Source organism: Thalassophryne amazonica, chromosome 9 (genome assembly GCF_902500255.1).
Source record: "Thalassophryne amazonica chromosome 9, fThaAma1.1, whole genome shotgun sequence".
Taxonomy (NCBI): domain Eukaryota; kingdom Metazoa; phylum Chordata; class Actinopteri; order Batrachoidiformes; family Batrachoididae; genus Thalassophryne; species Thalassophryne amazonica.
The window spans coordinates 102,594,903-102,613,250 of NC_047111.1; the positions used below are offsets into that span (position 1 = coordinate 102,594,903).

General features: G+C 40.8%; 1 protein-coding gene across 3 annotated transcripts in view; it reads right to left on the reverse strand.

The window, feature by feature from the left end:
- Nucleotides 1–18,348, reverse strand: part of opcml (opioid binding protein/cell adhesion molecule-like) — a 1,180,460-nt gene that overhangs the window by 398,735 nt on the left and 763,377 nt on the right. For all 3 annotated transcript variants that reach the window (XM_034178871.1, XM_034178873.1, XM_034178872.1), the window contains one exon: nt 4,647–4,882. In XM_034178871.1, the coding sequence (XP_034034762.1) occupies nt 4,647–4,882 (236 nt within the window). The remainder of the gene's footprint in view (nt 1–4,646; nt 4,883–18,348) is intronic.

An 18,348-nucleotide genomic window follows, 5' to 3' on the forward strand; every position in this document is an offset into this window, starting at 1 on the left:
CCCACTCAAATCGGTTACGACGACGAACTGGAGTCAGGTCGAGACCCCGATGTGGACGACGAGCATGCAGATGAGCTTCCCTGAGACAGTTTCTGACAGTTTGTGCAGAAATTCTTTGGTTATGCAAACCGATTGTTCCAGCAGCTGTCCGAGTGGCTGGTCTCAGACGATCTTGGAGGTGAACATGCTGGATGTGGAGGTCCTGGGCTGGTGTGGTTACACGTGGTCTGCAGTTGTGAGGCTGGTTGGATGTACTGCCAAATTCTCTGAAATGCCTTTGGAGACGGCTTATGGTAGAGAAATGAACATTTAATACACAAGCAACAGCTCTGGTTGACATTCCTGCTGTCAGCATGCCAATTGCACGCTCCCTCAAATCTTGCGACATCTGTGGCATTGTGCTGTGTGATAAAACTGCACCTTTCAGAGTGGCCTTTTATTGTGGACAGTCTAAGGCACACCTGTGCACTAATCATGGTGTCTAATCAGCATCTTGGTATGGCACACCTGTGAGGTGGGATGGATTATCTCAGCAAAGGAGAAGTGCTCACTATCACAGATTTAGACTGGTTTGTGAACAATACTTGAGAGAAATGGTGATATTGTGTATGTGGAAAAAGTTTTAGATCTTTGAGTTCATCTCATACAAAATGGGAGCAAAACCAAAAGTGTTGCGTTTATATTTTTGTTGAGTGTATATGTGTATATATATGTATATATGTATATGTGTGTATATGTGTATGTATGTTGATGTGTGTATGTATATATATATGTGTATATATGTATATATATATTGATATCGGTTTAGGTGTGTAGGAATCTATGTGTATATGTGGCAAAGGGTATTACTGGTTGTGGGGAAGAAGGGGTAGGGATAAATAAGCTGATGCTTCACCCTACCCCTTTTCGGACATGTTGGGTACACAGTAGGAACTTTTTTGTTTTGTCTTTACTGATCTATCTTGTAATTGTTGTTGTATCAAATGTTCGAAATAAACAGTTTTCATTCATTCATTCATTCATTCATTCATTCATTCATTCATTCAAATAACACAACCATTATTAATAAGAAGAATTATAATAAGTATTTATACAGGGGATTCATGGTAATCAAAGCAGTTAACAAAACAAATCCCTACTAAAATTGCTGATCATGTCAGAAACAGATATGACATACTCCAATGCGACTTATACTCTTGTGTGACTTATACTCCAGTGTGACTTATATTCCAGAAAATACAGTACTTTTCAACAAGAAGCCTAATACAACAGGGAGGAAAGAAAAGAACTTGGCTCCATCAACATCACAAATTAAGCTTCACTGCCACAATGCAAATATTATGGACAGCAGTCAAGCTTCCATATGCAGAGGCCATGCAGAAATACATAACAAAGGCAATGCATGGAGAAATTATTATTCCTTTTTCTTACTGATCATCTTTCCCTTCACCCATTCCCCATTCTCAGTCATGTCATGTCAGAAAAACAAGTGTGCAACAACTTTCTAGTAGGAAGTCATGCAGAGATCACTGACACAGTCTTCACTTGCATTGTTAAAAAAGAAAAAAAAAAAAGCCATTCTGACGCATCTTTAAATGGAAGAAGCAATATATTCCATGCCTAAGGATAATCAATTTCAAACCACATCTAAGAGAGATTTTAATTCAAAACATCTCAATGAGAAATACATTCCAGACTTAGCAGTGCAATCAGTAGCAACTACTCTTCAAACTGTCTTTCCAAAAACTCTACCTCATTTTATCCCAACCGTAATTTTACTTCCGAGCAGAGAAACTGCAGCACACTATGAAATGGGAAATGGTGGAAACAGTTGGATTGTTGCCTTTATGCTGCTGACAAACATGTCACATCCACATTGATTGTTGGAGCAGATGCATTGGTGGGTACAGACCGCCGCCTGTGTTTGCTGGTGTACGGAAGCACGGTTTTGCTCAATGTGTGGTTCTTGTGGCTGCTGTTAGATTGAAGGATGAGTTTGCAGCATCCAGATGGTCAGGGTATTCAAGGTCAGGAAAAAAAGGAAAATACACTGTAGATGTGCTTTCTTGTCTGTGCGATAATTTTTTAATCAAAACCCGTCTGCTGCTTCTCAGGATCATTTAAAAGAAGATAAAATGTAAATAAGAATTAGGTTTTTGTAATACGTATACATGAAATACATTTAGAGAGCTTGGGCGTTTGCTTGTATGAAACTTAATGTCGAAAATTTGGAATTTAACCAGGAATGGAAAAGGACAAACTTTGGGGTGGATTTGTACATAAGGGTGGTGCCAAGAAATATTAAATGGGATCACTGGGGTCTTATAAGATTTAAAACTTGATCTCTGGTTTTCCTTCTTCATTTGTTTGTGAGTTGTGTGATTTATATCTATAGCAGTGTTTTTTTTTTTCTTCATGTATTCCTTTGATGATTTGAGGTAGAGACATGAGTACTAAGTATTTAATTGAAACTTCAATCATGTGTCAGTTTGGTGTAAACGCATCAACTGCATAGATCTTAAATGCATGCGCAATAAAAATGTGGTAATTGTTTGCTAAAAGTAGCTGAAGGAAACTGATTCCATCATAAAAGATTACAGAACATTTTCAGTGCCTACAGTTGATTTAGCAGCATTGTGCAATGAAAGTGGGCCAGAACATTTTTCAGTGCACAGTGGACTGAATCAATACCCATCAGCAATCTGAAATTGAATTGAGATTGAATCCCACGTCCATCACCTACTCATAGCAACCTTGAAACAAAAAATGATTAATTCTTGTTTGATTTCACTGAAGACCTACACTGGCCAACTCCACAAAAGAATACATCATATTTACAATGCTACACTTGTAAATAACACCAAGTCAGGAAAGGTATGATTCTAAAACAACAGCACCTGGGATACGCCATCCATTGATTCTCATGCAGTTCATCCCTTTTCAGATTCAGCAAGCTACCATGTATGTTGAAACAGGCATCATCTCACCATAAAAATACTTTTATGTGGACTGTTTCTTAACATTAGACAGACATACAATGGAGGGAAGGTTATTTTTTGGTTTAAGATACAATTGGGTAAAATGGGCCTGGTCAAAACCTACCACTGGGTGCTTCAAAACAACCAGTAATGACAACTAAATATTATAGTCTTCGTAAAACCTGTAAATCTTATCAAAATTTTCAAGTATAAAATTTAAATGTTTGCTGAACAAACATTGGCTCTCATGTGTAACATTTTTGACCTTTGTTTCTTATCACAGTGTTATTCTAGTCCTGGCATTATTTTCAGTGTACTGTTATTATTATTGTGTCCTCTGGTTAAATTTCTCTAAATCTCTGGTGCTTTGACTTTGACATTACTTCCACTATATCTCCATGTAGCATCATTTCCTGTTTCTTCTGGCTACAAGTGTCTCTGCACCTCTGAGTGTAATTGCTTGGTAGCCTTTATAACCACCACCAGACGTTCCCTCATTGCCAGATTATCTAGGTTCATCCCTGCCCTCTTGTGTTTATACTGTTAGTGTTTTTAAAGTGTTTTTGCCTCTCTGTTACAGACTTTTGTTGCCATTTTGAGTTTCCTGAGCTTTGCTTGCCACTACTGACTTGATCACTTTCTATGATAGGTCTCTGTCAACTGACCTTTTGCAAATGATTGGAATAACCCTACTGCTGTTCCCTTTGAAAGACTGTGGCCTGTTGGACTCATCACCCATGTTGTCTTCTGATACAAAATGTGCTATTATTGTCTGTAGGACAATAAACTTGCTTTTACCTTCCATCGTTGTGGTTCTCTGCACTGGGTTCCTAAGTCAAAAGGTGCACTGACACAAGCATGCCTGTGACTCACGCAATAGTACGAACGTCGTTGTGACAATCCCAACAGCTGTATTCACAGCTGGACGCCGCTCTTTCTTCCACCAGCTGCCACGCGCTCTGCGCTGGAAGCCGTGTATATAACATAATTATTTTGTGGCGGATTAATCATTTCTTTCTGCAAATTGGCCATTGAAAATGGGTCTAATCGCATCCTGAATCAGATGAGGCTGCAGCCGGAGACGTTCGTGCGCAACTAACTACCTGCAGAAAGCATTTTGAGATGTCTAAAAAGGTAATTGACTTGTCCAGATTGTCATGGCTTGATAAAAGAGTTGCGTGTTCTTTCCTTCTTGTTTGCAGATGTTGAAGAATGTCTGTAACAGATTTAACTTCTTGTTATAATCCTTCAGACGAGCTGTGCTCTGATGCAATCCGCTGACGGGCACCACTCGCTCTGTTCACTTCTTTACTCCACTTGACAAGCTGCACGTAGTGTTGGAGATTAGATCGCGCTACATAGCATGACATTTGTGCGTGAAAGATTTTTTGAACATTTCAAAATTGTGCAAAATAGCATGCACCGGCGCCCCTCTCGCGTGGGTACGCTCATGTCAGTGCACCTTAAGCTGTAACAATTGGCAATGTGTTTACTTACAAAATGGCCATCATGACAATTACAGTCAGATATGTATTAAAATTCTATCATGGTTGCTGAGATGTTCAGAGTGTAATGTCTATAAACTTGAGCGGCATCATTCCAAATGGATCTGGAAAACTTCAGGATCAAACCATCCATCCACATTTTACTCTGTCAAAAGCTTCTTACCCTGAACAACGAGATGCACCTTTGTAGATTTAGGCTTTTTGTTCGTGAGGATGGAGCAGACATAGGGGCCCTCGTCATAGACATCAACATTTTGGATCTTAATGCTGTACTCTGTCACTGCCGTGTTTTCCATCAGGATGACGCGAGGATCCAGAGACCATTTCTCACTTCCTGCAAATAAGATCGTGGTACGGTTGAGCCACGCCACTCGTGATACTTTGCTGTCCACGTTGCATCTGGTGGGAGAAAAAAAAACATAAAATGACATTAAGGATACTGCATTAGGCTCTACAAACATCTCAAATACACAATTTCAAAATCCATATGAAGCAGCACTCTAAAGAGTTGCAAATGCAGTCTAGAAGAAATTTAATGAGCACAAAACAGAGTTTTTACCAGGGAAAAAAAAAAACTTTATAAACAAGAAACTCCAGGGAAACTAAAGGAACAATGATCAAATAAACATTATGCATCTGATTTACTGAGATCCCATGTAATGACTCCTAAACTGTGGGCTTTCCAAACTTTTGTGTTTCTGCATGACACAGGGTTAATACAAAAGCAGTTCACTGGAATTTGAATGTGGGCTTGTTTTTGTTCCATGCACCACAAAACTATTAACAGTTGTCATTAGAGAAACATTTTCATACCATTTTTCATTAAATTAGTTGGAGCCTTCATGTGAATGTGACTTTAAACTATAGCAATGACAGTAATGATCAGGAATCACACAAAAATGTTCTCTGTGCTCAGCACAGAAAAGCACAGAATTATTGTCCACCTGTTGTGCACGGAGAAATTTGTTCTTAACAAACTATGCACAAAGTAATCCGCTTACTCTTTATATTGCTCTGATGTTTACACAGAATGATATTTTTTCTTTTTAATTGTGTCTATGAGGAGGTGGCAGTGTCTTGGCTGCTGGAACAAGAGTATGTGAAGTGCAATATGTTAACACTCAGGTTTAAAACACACAAAATATAGAGAACTCTGTAGGTTCCCTTTGGATCTTGATAAATCTCATTGTGTGCAAACCTCCCCTATTTACATGTTAACTACCCATAATTTTGCAAAATCAGGTGGATGCACCCTAAACTGCACATACAATACACACTATTTTGCACATTGGAAAGACATAGTCCTCAGTGCGCAACATTAGTAAATCAGCATGCCCAGTTTCATTCCAGTGTTGGAGACCGAACAGTCCGCCCCAAAAAATTGGTCCACCCTGCCTCCACTGCACATGCATCATTTCACAGCCGCTCGTCTGAGACAGAGTCTCTTCACCCAAAGTGATCAAATGGATTAATGGGATTATTCACCATCAGATGACAAGGTAAAAACTCTTAAATCTTTCTGAAGTCAGTTTTAAGCAGAAACAAAAAAGTTTTAAGCAGGAATGAGGCGATACTCTGTGATGCTTTGAAATGGCCGACGCACAGTGAATGCATCAGCTAGCAGCACGTGTAGCCGCATCGGTCTCATCGTTTCCTCCGTCTTTTATGATGAAATAATGGTGAATTTGTGTGGAAATGACTGTTGTACAAAAGCTTCAGATATCTGTCGCTGAGATAGATGATGACTGGAGTGCAGTTTTAATGAGAATCGAGGTGATAATCCGTGAGCCGCGGGTAAAGACGCATGCATAGTGAAGGCAGGGCGGACCGAATTTTAGGGGAGACCGTTTGGTCAACGACACCGGGAGGTATGGTGTGTTTGCCCCAGTCGTTACAGAAGCAAACCCTTAGTAAATCAGACCGTAGATATCAATACTGCTGTTAGTGGGCAGAAGACAAAACATTTTGGTTCTCCTTGTGACACCGATTCCAACCTGATAGATTTTACAAGATGCCACTCATTTAATCCTTCAAATCACATCATTCAGGACATGTGACATATCTTTTTCCTGGAGTCCTACCTCCACTCCACTGAATATCAACATTCTTCCCTGGCATGACACAATCCTGCTCTGCATGTGCCAATCAAACCAAACACCTGGCACCTGGAACCACAGGCTAAGCTGTTCCAATACATTACACCAACTATATTAGTTTTTTTCCCTTCAACAAAACGGAGTGACCGTGGCTCAGGTGGCACAGCAAATTGTCCATAAAATGAAAGATAGACTGAGCTATCAATACGCCATTGTGTTAAAATGACTCTAAACAAGACAATGAACCACAAATTGTTCACAGTTCCATCATTACTCAATGCAGACAGTTCATGTTTGGACAGGCATCTGACTACAGCCAAAACTATGGATACATATCAACCCCATAAATAAGTGAAGAAAAGCAAAACAAAATAAAAACAAATCTATTTAAATTCTAGGCATCACCTCAGTTTTATGGGGTTCACCTTGAACAATGTCAGTTTTTTATTCTAGTATTTATACTGTCATTATTTTATTAGAAGTTGGATGTTATACATTCTCAAAGCCCCATAATTCAGTTCATATAGATCACAAATCTGTGCATGTACAGAAATACACATATGGAAAGTTTAGTCCAGAAATGGATCATGGTAGGAACTCCATATATGGAGTTGCAAAACATGCTGACTCTGTGCAACACACCCATTGGATTTGTGAGAATACAGATTTTGCAGCCATTACATGGTTGCTGCTGTTCATCTTCCCCCCAGAGAAAAGGCACCAGGAGCCTCATGCTGCATGTGCACAAAAATATGGCCTACGTCCATTTCCACTCTAGCATTCAGATGTATCAAAAGTGAAATGCAATTATATGGATGTATAAAAGCATGCGCAAAGTGATGAAGAAAATGCCATTAACAGTGGCTGCATTAGCGTTTTAGAGGACCTTGCAAATAGTGCAATCTGACATGAGTGTGTATTCAGGGAATGCAAGGATTTATTTGCAAATGACGATAACTGGCTCATAGCCGATTTCGATTACCAAGCCCAGTGTTACTGGAGCTGCATGCAGAACTGCGGTTGGCCGAGAGCACAATACAGTGAGGAGGCAGGTGGTTGTCTGTGCTGACCACGCTGGGCTTCCTGTCAACAGGGGCACTCCAGCTTGAGCTGGCTGATCTATCAGGAGTGTGCCAGTCAGCCTTGCACCAAGCCTTGTCAGCTGTGTGGAATGGAATCGTCCAAATATCACATTCCAACATCAAAGTGCAATTTGCAGTGAGAGCTGGTTTCCCTAATGTAATCAGAGCTATTGACTACACACATATTGCAATAAAGGTGCCATCACATGATGAATTTGTTTTGTTGGGAACAGACTGTGGGCTGGCACAGTGTGCAATGGGTGGCTTCTTAATGAGTATATAGTTTATTTGTGTAATTGTTCCGAACAGAAACCAACACAGGCACATTTGGGCATGTGTGCATTCAAATATGTTTTTTGTTATTATTATTAATGTCTTTTTGTTTTGCTTGAAGGTGGAACTAGAGCTCCCCTGCAGGCCCCTGAGTGTCTCCCTGTGTTCAGTATTTGTCAATAAACGTGTGTAAAGTTGTGGATGTCACACACCATCAGCCGTGACGCAGCTCATTTGTTTTAACTTCAGTGTGTGTGTGCTGCTGTGAGCCCACAGCATTTACAGCCTCATACACACATGTTCACACTAACTTTATTTCCATTTCATGGATATTATGTTTGGCAGGGAACCAAATAAACAATCTCTGCATGTCTCCATGTCATTTCCAGTCATCTGTAGCCCACACTTGGTAGAATTTATTTTCTGTGTTCATGTCGAAGTATCAGACAGAAGGGAATCCCACATCCCAGGGCCTATTTACATGAATTTGTATATTTAAATAGGGTTGTGGAGAGGAGGAGATTGGTACATCAGCGTGGGCACTCAATTCCACATGCAGTGGGATGAACAAATGGAACATGCTTGGATCCACGTGTATGCACATTTTGATACCTCTGGATATTTCTGTGCATATGCCAGTTTCTGTGTTTTAGCATGTGCCATGTTTCAGTAAGAAATCCACACAAGTCTTTGTACAGGAGACCCCAGTTCCTTTCCATTTAAAGCAACAGGATCATTTTTTGGATACATCCCCAATGTTTATGGGGTATTTCTGGCTATAAACGTCATACTGGATGAGCTGAAAGTGGCATTTTGACATCCTAAATTTTCTTGATGGAAAAATGTCCTTAGTCATTCTGGGTGATGCAGTGATGAGCACTTATGCCTCACATCAACAAGGTTTGGGATTCAAATCCACCATTGCTCAGTTCCTTTCTAGTTGGCATTTTTTGCATGTTCCCCCTGGGTCTGAGTGGGCTTCATCCAGACCCTCCAATTTTCTCCCACCATGACACCATGCACATAAGCTTTGTGCTTCTTTCACTGCCCTTGACCAAGGTTGCATCTCAATACCTGCATTTGGTCACGAACACCAGACTGTGGCTCACCACTACTCCTAATTAGGATTGTAACTAACTATAATTAGGATGTGTTAAAATGCAGAAAAACAATCAAGGTATGTACAAAGATAAAGGGTTTGATTTACTAAGGAGTGCTAAATTGTGTGGGTACTCCAATTTACTAAGTGCAAAGGTGCAGTTGACAGATAGGCAGTAATGTGCTGTAAACAGCAGTATGTAAATGAGTATTTTGCCGGTATTAATGGCAATGAGCCCAAAATGAAATTAAATCACTAAGCACCAACTCTGTGACATAACTATGTTCACGTGCTGGCAATTAAAGAAATAAAAAAAAAAATAGTGCCACTGGCACTGTAGCTCACCTAGATGACACATGAACTTACAGTTTCAGCTAGAAAAGTGGGCATTTCCAAACTCCAAAGCCTGTATCAATGTCAAAACCCATGAGATATGTTTTGGTGTTACCTATTTCAACTCAATAGCTTTAAAAACTGCTGACCAATTGCACAAAGTGGCATTTTTAATATGGCCACCATGACAGCCACATTTGAAATCGTATCACAATGCTTTCAACAAACTTCGGTGTCCTCATGGGTCGGAACACCAAGTTTTATCTTCATTGAATTTGTGGATTCTGAGAAGATGTGTAAAATGATAACTGGAAAAGTGGGTATGATCACAGTTGCACAAAGACCAAAATTGAAAAATTCACCTGTCAGATATGTTTTTAGACTTGGTGATTGCTGCCCATGTAGCAAATGTCACCTCAATTGCTGCATAAATGGCTGACAAATGGCTATATAAGAGATTTTCAAGATGGCCACCATGGTGGCAATATTTGAAATCAGATCATAATGCCTCAACAAACTTCAGCTTCATTGGGCCAGAGAAAAAGATGTTTACAAATGCCACCGCTGTCAATGGATAGACAGTCCACAGCATAAGATCATTGGGGCTTTGGTCCAGGTGAGCTAAAAATGAAATGCCCCAGTTCTCTGTGCATTCCAAGAAAATCACCACCACTTGTACTTCAAGCACACCAACAACAGCATATTATCCTTTACAAAAATAGGTCTTCACAAAATCCTTGAAACCTTCAATGATGTTGACACTGACCTTGGTCTTGGAATCAAACTGAAGAAGACACGGATCCTGTATTGGCCAGCATGGTTATCCCAAAGCCTCCTACTATAAGACTGCACAGACAGGTCCTGCAGAATGTGACCTGATTTCCATATCTAGGCAGCCATGTGTCAACAAATGCTGACATCAACAATGAGATCCAACACTGACTCAAGTGTGCAGAAACTGTTTGGCCAGTTTCGCACCCATGTTTTCAACAAGTTACCTTTGACACAAGGCAAAAAAAGGCTTGTCTACAAAGCTGTTGTCATGCTGACCCTGCTGTACAGATCTGAGACCTAAACCACCTACTGCTGCCACCTGAAGACCCGCCATTCCTGCCTGAGGAGTATCCTCCACATCAAGTAGGAAGACGACTGTACCAATATTAGTGTCCTGGCAGAAGCTAGACTCTGGAGCATAGATTGAATCATCATCAAGAATCTGCTTCGGTGGGTGGGTCACGTCATTAGGATGGATGGCAACTGGCTTACCAAACACATCCGCTACTTCCAGCTGAGCGAAGGAAAACCATCCAGAGAAGGACAGAAGAAATGCTGCAAAGACCTCCTGAAGCATAACCACAAGAGTTGCTCCATTAACTGGAAGACCTGGGAAAAACACATGAGGAACCAAGCCAGCTGGCAAGCAACTGCACAGGAGTGGAAATGTTCCAATAAAATATGTAAAGAAGCTTCCCACAGCAACCACATGCAGCGTCTGTCACAAACACTACGAATCAAGACTGGACATGTTCAGTCATCTCTGGGTCCAACATGCAGTCCAGGAATCAACCAAGAGACCATCTGGAGATGTTGTCAGAGACAACCTGAAGAGATGCATCAGAGAGATTAAGGCCGCTTACAGGAGGGGGATCAAAAACTGCCTCAACAGCAATGACACAAGGCAGAGGCCCAACACCAAGACTTTATTCTATACTTTTATTTCATATTTATATAACGTACCTTTACATTCTTTGAATTAATTTTGTAGCACCAAGGGACACGTGCAATTTCATTGCATCCAGTATACAATGACAACAAAGACTAACTAAACTGATTGAACTGATCTTCCTTGCGGCCGAGGGATTGGTGCAATGATGATCCTCGATTTCACAAAAAATGAGGGTTCTAAAACTTCTTAGCCTGCACTAGCAACCAGTACACAGTGTTTAGAGGAGTAACCACTGATTCTTCTTTTTTTTCTACAGTCTTCTAGTTGCACTTCAAAAGTTAAAAGACAGAGTAAGTATGTTACTTTTTGACTATCGTTTTAACAATGGGGTGGGGGGGGGGTTACCTTCTCCTATGTCGATATGAATGGTTCATTTTATGCTTATTGTTTGAAAAGACAACAAATTGTTGTTGCAATAATTTTACACAAATGAACAGATGGTTATAAACGCTAATTTCCATCTGTGCTAACAAATATCCGTAAATCCGACAAACCCTGGCTTTATAGCATGAAGGCAAATGTAACCTTTACTGCCTTCATAAAGCAAATATATTTTAAGATGTCTTGAGTTATTTTAATGGTCTTCAAAGAGAACATTAAACTTTAAAAGCCAAAAGGTCAGGCCTGGCAAGTCAACTGGAGCACTTTTAATGAATTGCAGAAAAAATGGCCATTTTACATGAATTAAATAATAAAAAAAAAATAATAATAATAATTAATGCATATTTAAAAATCACAGCAACAGTGGTGCATAAAGGTTTTTTTTTAATGAAGCCTTCAGTTAAGGTGCTAGACTTCACTTAAATATAGCACTTCAATGCTATATATATATATAGCACTTCAATATATACATATATACAGTGGGGAAAATAAGTATTTGATCCCCTGTCAGTTTAGCAGGTTTCCCATTTCCCATTAATTTTTATCGTAGGTACACTTCAACTGTTAGAGACAGAATCTAAAAAAATCCAGTAAATCACATTGTATGATTTTAAATAATTAATTTGCATTTTATTGCATACAATAAGTATTTGAACCCCTACAAAACAGAGCTTAACCCCTTAACATCTGAATTTATATAGCTGTATATAAAAAAAATGTTTTGTGTGTGTTTTTGCCTTTAAGTAGATGGTAAATAATGTTGAGATTATTAATTTCACTTTTGCACAAAAAATAAATAGTAATTTTGGTATTTTGGTAATAATTTATGTTATAATGTTATAATAATAATAATGGTATGTTGCAAATTTGCGACAACAGGCATACTGGTCAATTTGGTATGTTGCATATTTGAGTCAAATATTGTAGCATATATGCGACAACAGGCGTTAAGGGGTTAACAATTGATACAGAAACATTTGTCTGCCATTACAGAGGTCAGACGTTTCCTGTAGTTCTTGACCAAGTTTTCACACACTGCAACAGGGATTTTGGTCAACTCCTCCATACAGATCTTCTCCAAATCTTTCAGGTTTGGAGTTTCAGCTCCCTCCAAAGATTTTCTATTGAGTTCAGGTCTGGAGACTGGCCAGGCCACTCCAGGACCTTGAAATGCTTCTTACGGAGCCCCTCCTTAGTTGCCCTGGCTGTGTGTTTGGGGTCATTGTTATGCTGGAAGACCCAGCCATGACCCATCTTCAATGCTCTTACTGAGGGAAGGAGGTTGTTTGCCAAAATCTCACAATACCTGACCCCATCCATCCTCCCTTCAATACGGTGCAGTCGTCCTCTCCCCTTTGCAGAAGAGCACCCCCAGAGTATGATGTTTCCATCCCCATGCTTCACGGTTGGGATGGTTTTCTTGGGGTTGTTCTCATTCTCTATTCTCTTCACGTGTTCCGAAGAGGAAGCAGAGACTGGGGACTCGGAGGCGGACTCATCCATTACCCAGGCCGAAGTCACTGAGGTGGTTAGAAAGCTCCTCGGTGGCAAGGCTCCTGGGGTGGATGAAATCCGTCCTGAGTACCTTAAGTCTCTGGATGTTGTGGGGCTGTCTTGGCTGACACGCCTCTGCAACATCGCGTGGCGATCGGGGACAGTGCCTCTGGATTGGCAGACCGGGGTGGTGGTCCCTCTGTTTAAGAAGGGGGATCGGAGGGTGTGTTCCAACTATAGGGGGATCACACTCCTCAGCCTCCCCGGTAAGGTCTGTTCCAGAGTACTGGAGAGGAGAATTTGACCGATGGTCGAACCTGGGATTCAGGAGGAGCAGTGTGGTTTTCGTCCTGGTCGCGGCACACTGGACCAGCTCTACACGCTCCATCGGGTGCTCGAGGGTTCATGGGAGTTTGCCCAACCAGTCCACATGTGTTTTGTGGATCAGGAGAAGGCATTCGACCGTGTCCCTCGGGGCACCCTGTGGGGAGTGCTCCAGGAGTACGGGGTCCGGGGTCCTTTGCTAAGGGCTATCCGGTCCCTGTACGACCGCAGCAGGAGCTTGGTTCGCATTGCCGGTAGTAAGTCATACCTGTTTCCAGTACACGTTGGCCTCCGCCAGGGCTGCCCTTTGTCACCGGTTCTGTTTATTATTTTTATGGACAGAATTTCTAGGCACAGCCAGGGTGTAGAGGGGGTCTGGTTTGGGAACCACAGAATCTCGTCTCTGCTGTTTGCGGACGATGTGGTTCTGTTGGCTTCCACTGTTGGTCCCACTGGGAAGAGGATTAATTGCGCATGAAATGAGTATACAAATGTTGGGCGTTCGTTGTCATCCACAACAAAATTGGCCAAGAATGACAAATGTCTCAGTATGAATTACAGATATATTAATAATGTATAGCGAATATATGACGAACAATCACGGATGTATCACGCATGTATTGAGGAAACGGATCAGATGACTGCGATTATCATGGAAGTATTATGATGTATTGAGAATGCATTGTGCATGTGTTGCGGAAACAGCAATTGTATTGCGCATGCACGGAATCTGCATTGCAGTCATAAAAGAAGCACACTCGGGCCTTTCGGCATCACTATTCAAACCAACACCACAGCCTCTGGAGCAATTGCTGGACTTGGACAAGTTGACTGGTATGTTGTTGGATGGCAGCAATTATCACACTACGTTTTTGGGGATCCATAACTACATCTGTACGTCTCCACAGCTGGACTGGCAATGACTGGTAAGTATGTTGATGATTTCTGCCACATTTATATAGCACTTTTACGTGAACTGTTTGTTATGGATTCGCAAATTGTCCGCAAATCAGATGCAAAGCAGATGTAATACACACGCTTTATTCATGGTTGCTCTCTATGCATTGACTACAACTTATTTTAGTACGTGATGTGAATGTGATAGGCACGCTATATATCCATTTTACACACTGTCCCAGTCCGCTGCGAAGCCGCAATACCCCGTCAGTTGCAGATATCAGCAGTTGCGGATATACAGCGCATAAATTATATATTGAATATGTATTGCGTATGTAAGGCAGATGTCATCCGCAACCAAAATTTTGTGCAGCTCAAAAATCCTGGCAACGGAAAAACGTGCCTCTGCAGATAATTGCAGACGTGTGCGGATGTCGGCCGACTCATGCATGCATGTTTCATGGATATTGTGGATGTTTAGCGAATATAAACCAAGTCTGTGCGCAAATCATACGCAAATATTCCTAAAAGCCAGTGGGACCGGGCCTTTAGAGGCATTCAACTTTAGGTTCTTTTCTCTAACCCATTCTGAAGCCTTGTTGAAGCATTCCTTTGACTTGGTCTGTGCTCTCAGCAGATATATACATGGTAGTATCATCTGCATAAACTATCATATCTGCATTTTTTTATGCATATGGCATATCATTTATGAATACAGAATAAAGAAGAGGACAAGGGCAGCTCCCCTGGGGGACACCAGACTGAAGAGGTTTGATTTCTGAAAAAGCACCACTGAACATGAAACATTTCTGTTAATTAGGTAGCTTTTCATGAAATTGATAGCAGAGTCTAAGCCAGTCATCTCAAAGAGATGTCAATGCATTCGCAGTGGTATAACCTGCTTCATATGTATGCTGAAAATCAAAATTAATGGCATTTTCCTCATGATAATGCTGAATTTGCTTGAACATAACTGCCTTGAGTAGTTTGCTTAGTACCAGTAAAATACTTACGGGCATGGTGTCCTGGCCTGTAAATGGCTCTCTACGATTTTTTTGAATGAGGAGTAACTTTTGCAATTTTCCACAAATGAGGATAGACACACTTCTTTAAACATATATTAAAATATGGCATAATGGCTTTACTACTATTTAGCTGAGAGTTGCAGGGGTTTGCCATCTAGATTATCAAGCCCACATGGTTTATCACTATCAAGTGCAAAAAGATGTTTTCTCAATTCCTCTTCCTTAATGGACTTAAAATCAAAACAACAATCCTTACCAGACATGATGTTATTTTCTATAATAGATTTGGACATTATACACTCACAGGCAACAATTGATCTCTGACTGTATTTACTTTACGCAGAAATTAGTTAAACTAATTCCCTATGTCAGAAGGTTTTGTGATACATGCTCCGTTCTGTTCAACTTCTACCCATAACCTCATTAAGTGTCCTCCACAATTTGATGTGAGGGCTACTTAAAAATATCCCAAAAAATACCCCCATAAGCCAGTACATCTTAGGTACATAAAAACATTGCATACAATAAGGGATAACCCCTTTCTCCTGATATTATGGCAGGTGCAAAGGCAGGGCTGCAGGATTTAACTGAATGTATGTGCCAATTTCCTGCAGCTGAGAAAAGGCTGTTTGTCTCAGAACATGGGGAGTAGGTCATATTGTGGAACCATACTGGGTTCAGTGACGGCCAGCTTCATATTCACAATGGGAGGCACTATGTAGGCTCCCGATTCACTGTTGTTGAGCTACCAGAGGTTAAGTGCTCAAGGGCATCTTGTCAGCAGTTACCTCAGGATAAAGTGTAGTTTTAAACCAGCTTTTCAGTGACGGCCAGCTTCATATTCAGAACTCTGCACGCATTCACAATGGGAGGCACTATGTAGGCTCCCGATTCACTGCTGTTGAGCTACCAGAGGTTAAGTGCTCAAGGGCGTCTTGTCAGCAGTTACCTCAAGATGAAATGCAGTTTTAAACCAGTTTTTCTGTTATCCCCTACTGTGTTAGGATTTCATGCTTGAGCTTCTGTCTTCAGCTTACTGACCTGACACCCAGCAGAAACACAGAGATCTGAAGCTGTGTTCTGATTTCTGGTTGGAGTCAATAAAAATATTTACTATCTCAGTGTTTCACTGCTTGCCATCAATTTTGGTAAGAAATGACATTTTGTCTAAACTTCAGATCATCATGGAAAACAGTCTGAGCCACTGGAGACTGTCATATGAATGTTAAAAAATAAAAAGAGTAACACTTAACAGACATTTGGAGCTCAGTAAAATCTATTGTTTTTGCCAAAACAAGTGGAACCTTATTATTATTGACAGCCACATGGGGTTTGCAGTCAGTACATTCTGAGTGCCGGTCCCAAACCGAGCAGTCATAGGGTGTGAGGCGAGGTATACACACTCCCACGCACACCTACGGACAATTTAAACTTTCCATCCCACCTAACCTGCATGTCTGTGGATGTGGGAGGAAGCTGGAGCACCCGGAGGGAACCCATGCAAACATGGGGGAGCATGCACACCCCACACAGAAAGGCCACAGGTGGGAATCGATCCCATGACCTTCTTGCTGTGAGGCAATAGTGCTAACTGTGCCCACACCCTACCTGATCCCAGATAAGCGGTTGAAGATGTATGTACGTAATAACATCTTGTTATAACCACAGACATTCATGTATAGACTGCTCACAGTGCTGTTGTGGTTCCTGTGTCACAGGGCTGTGTTCAATGTTGCATGTAATCAGCATTAGCCTGTTGTATAGTACGTTCCATCAGCTTCTCCCTTGTTTTCACTCTGGGTCACCACAGCGGGTCCGAGGTGGATCTGCATGTTGATGGGGCACAGGTTTTATGCCGGATGCCCTTCGTGACACAATTCCACATTACATGGAGAATGGACAGGGGTGGTCTTGCACTGGGAACCTTCCACACTGGAAACAAGTGCACTAACCGCTTGACCGCATCTATGATCGTGCATAATACAATGCTACACAACGTTAGACTGCTGTTGTGGACAAGCAAGCCTCCTTTCTCCATTTTTTGAAACGAGATATCAATTGTGACCAGAAATCATGGGAGACTGGCTTAAGACTAACACTGTCATGGTTGCTTAGAAGGCAACATCTTTGCTCTTCCATGCACAGGCCATCTTGCTCCTTGCTTGGTTTAAGCATTTCACAGTAAGATTAATTTAAATTGAATTTAGAGCTATTTTCAATTTCAATTTATTTTCATTTATATAGCGCCAAATCACAACAGAGTTGCCTCAAGGTGGTTCACACAAGTAAGGTCTAACCTTACTAACCCCCAGAGCAGCAGTGGTAAGGAAAAACTCCCTCTGAGGAAGAAACCTCAAGCAGACCAGACTCAAAGGGGTGATCCTCTGCTTGGGCCATGCTACAAACACAAATTACAGAACAATTCACAAAACGAATATCCAAGAAATGCTGTTGGTGCACAGGACAGAAGGGTTTTCAGCACAAATACCACACCCATCTCTGGATGGAGCTGCATCTTAAACAGAGAGAAAAAACACTTTATATACATACAGTTTACAATCAGAAACTATCATAATAGAATGTATTTAATAATGGAGAATACTTAAAAAATAAATAAATATAACACAATGCTAAATGCACAATGGCCATATGAGCATTGTGTTCTTTATAATTTGCAATTGTTTAATTAATTTTTAAGATCCTATTGTCTTACGTACAATTTGTACATGTTCAGTAAAGCCCCTCGATCAATCAATCAATCAAAAAGAATATTTATGTTTTTAAAGCATCTGCAGGAGGCCTTGCTTGTTTATGTACATGAGATTTTGACATGAGCATAAGTTGTGCAAATCAAGGAAAATTCAACTCCATAGGAAGTTAGCTTTGAGTTAACGGATGTTAGCATGCATGCTAATGTCCCAAAATGTATTGTAAATGACTCCAGAGGTGTTATTAGGTTACAAAAACAGCATTTTCAGTTTTTGACAAAGAGGTTATATTTACACACAAACGAAACAAGCTGGCAGCTAGCTACCAGCTTGTGACATCCCCATGCTAACATCCATGAAGTGTCTTGTGAATATGTTCAGAGGTGTTATTAGGTTCCAAACACTGCGTTTTCAGTTTTAGAAGTGT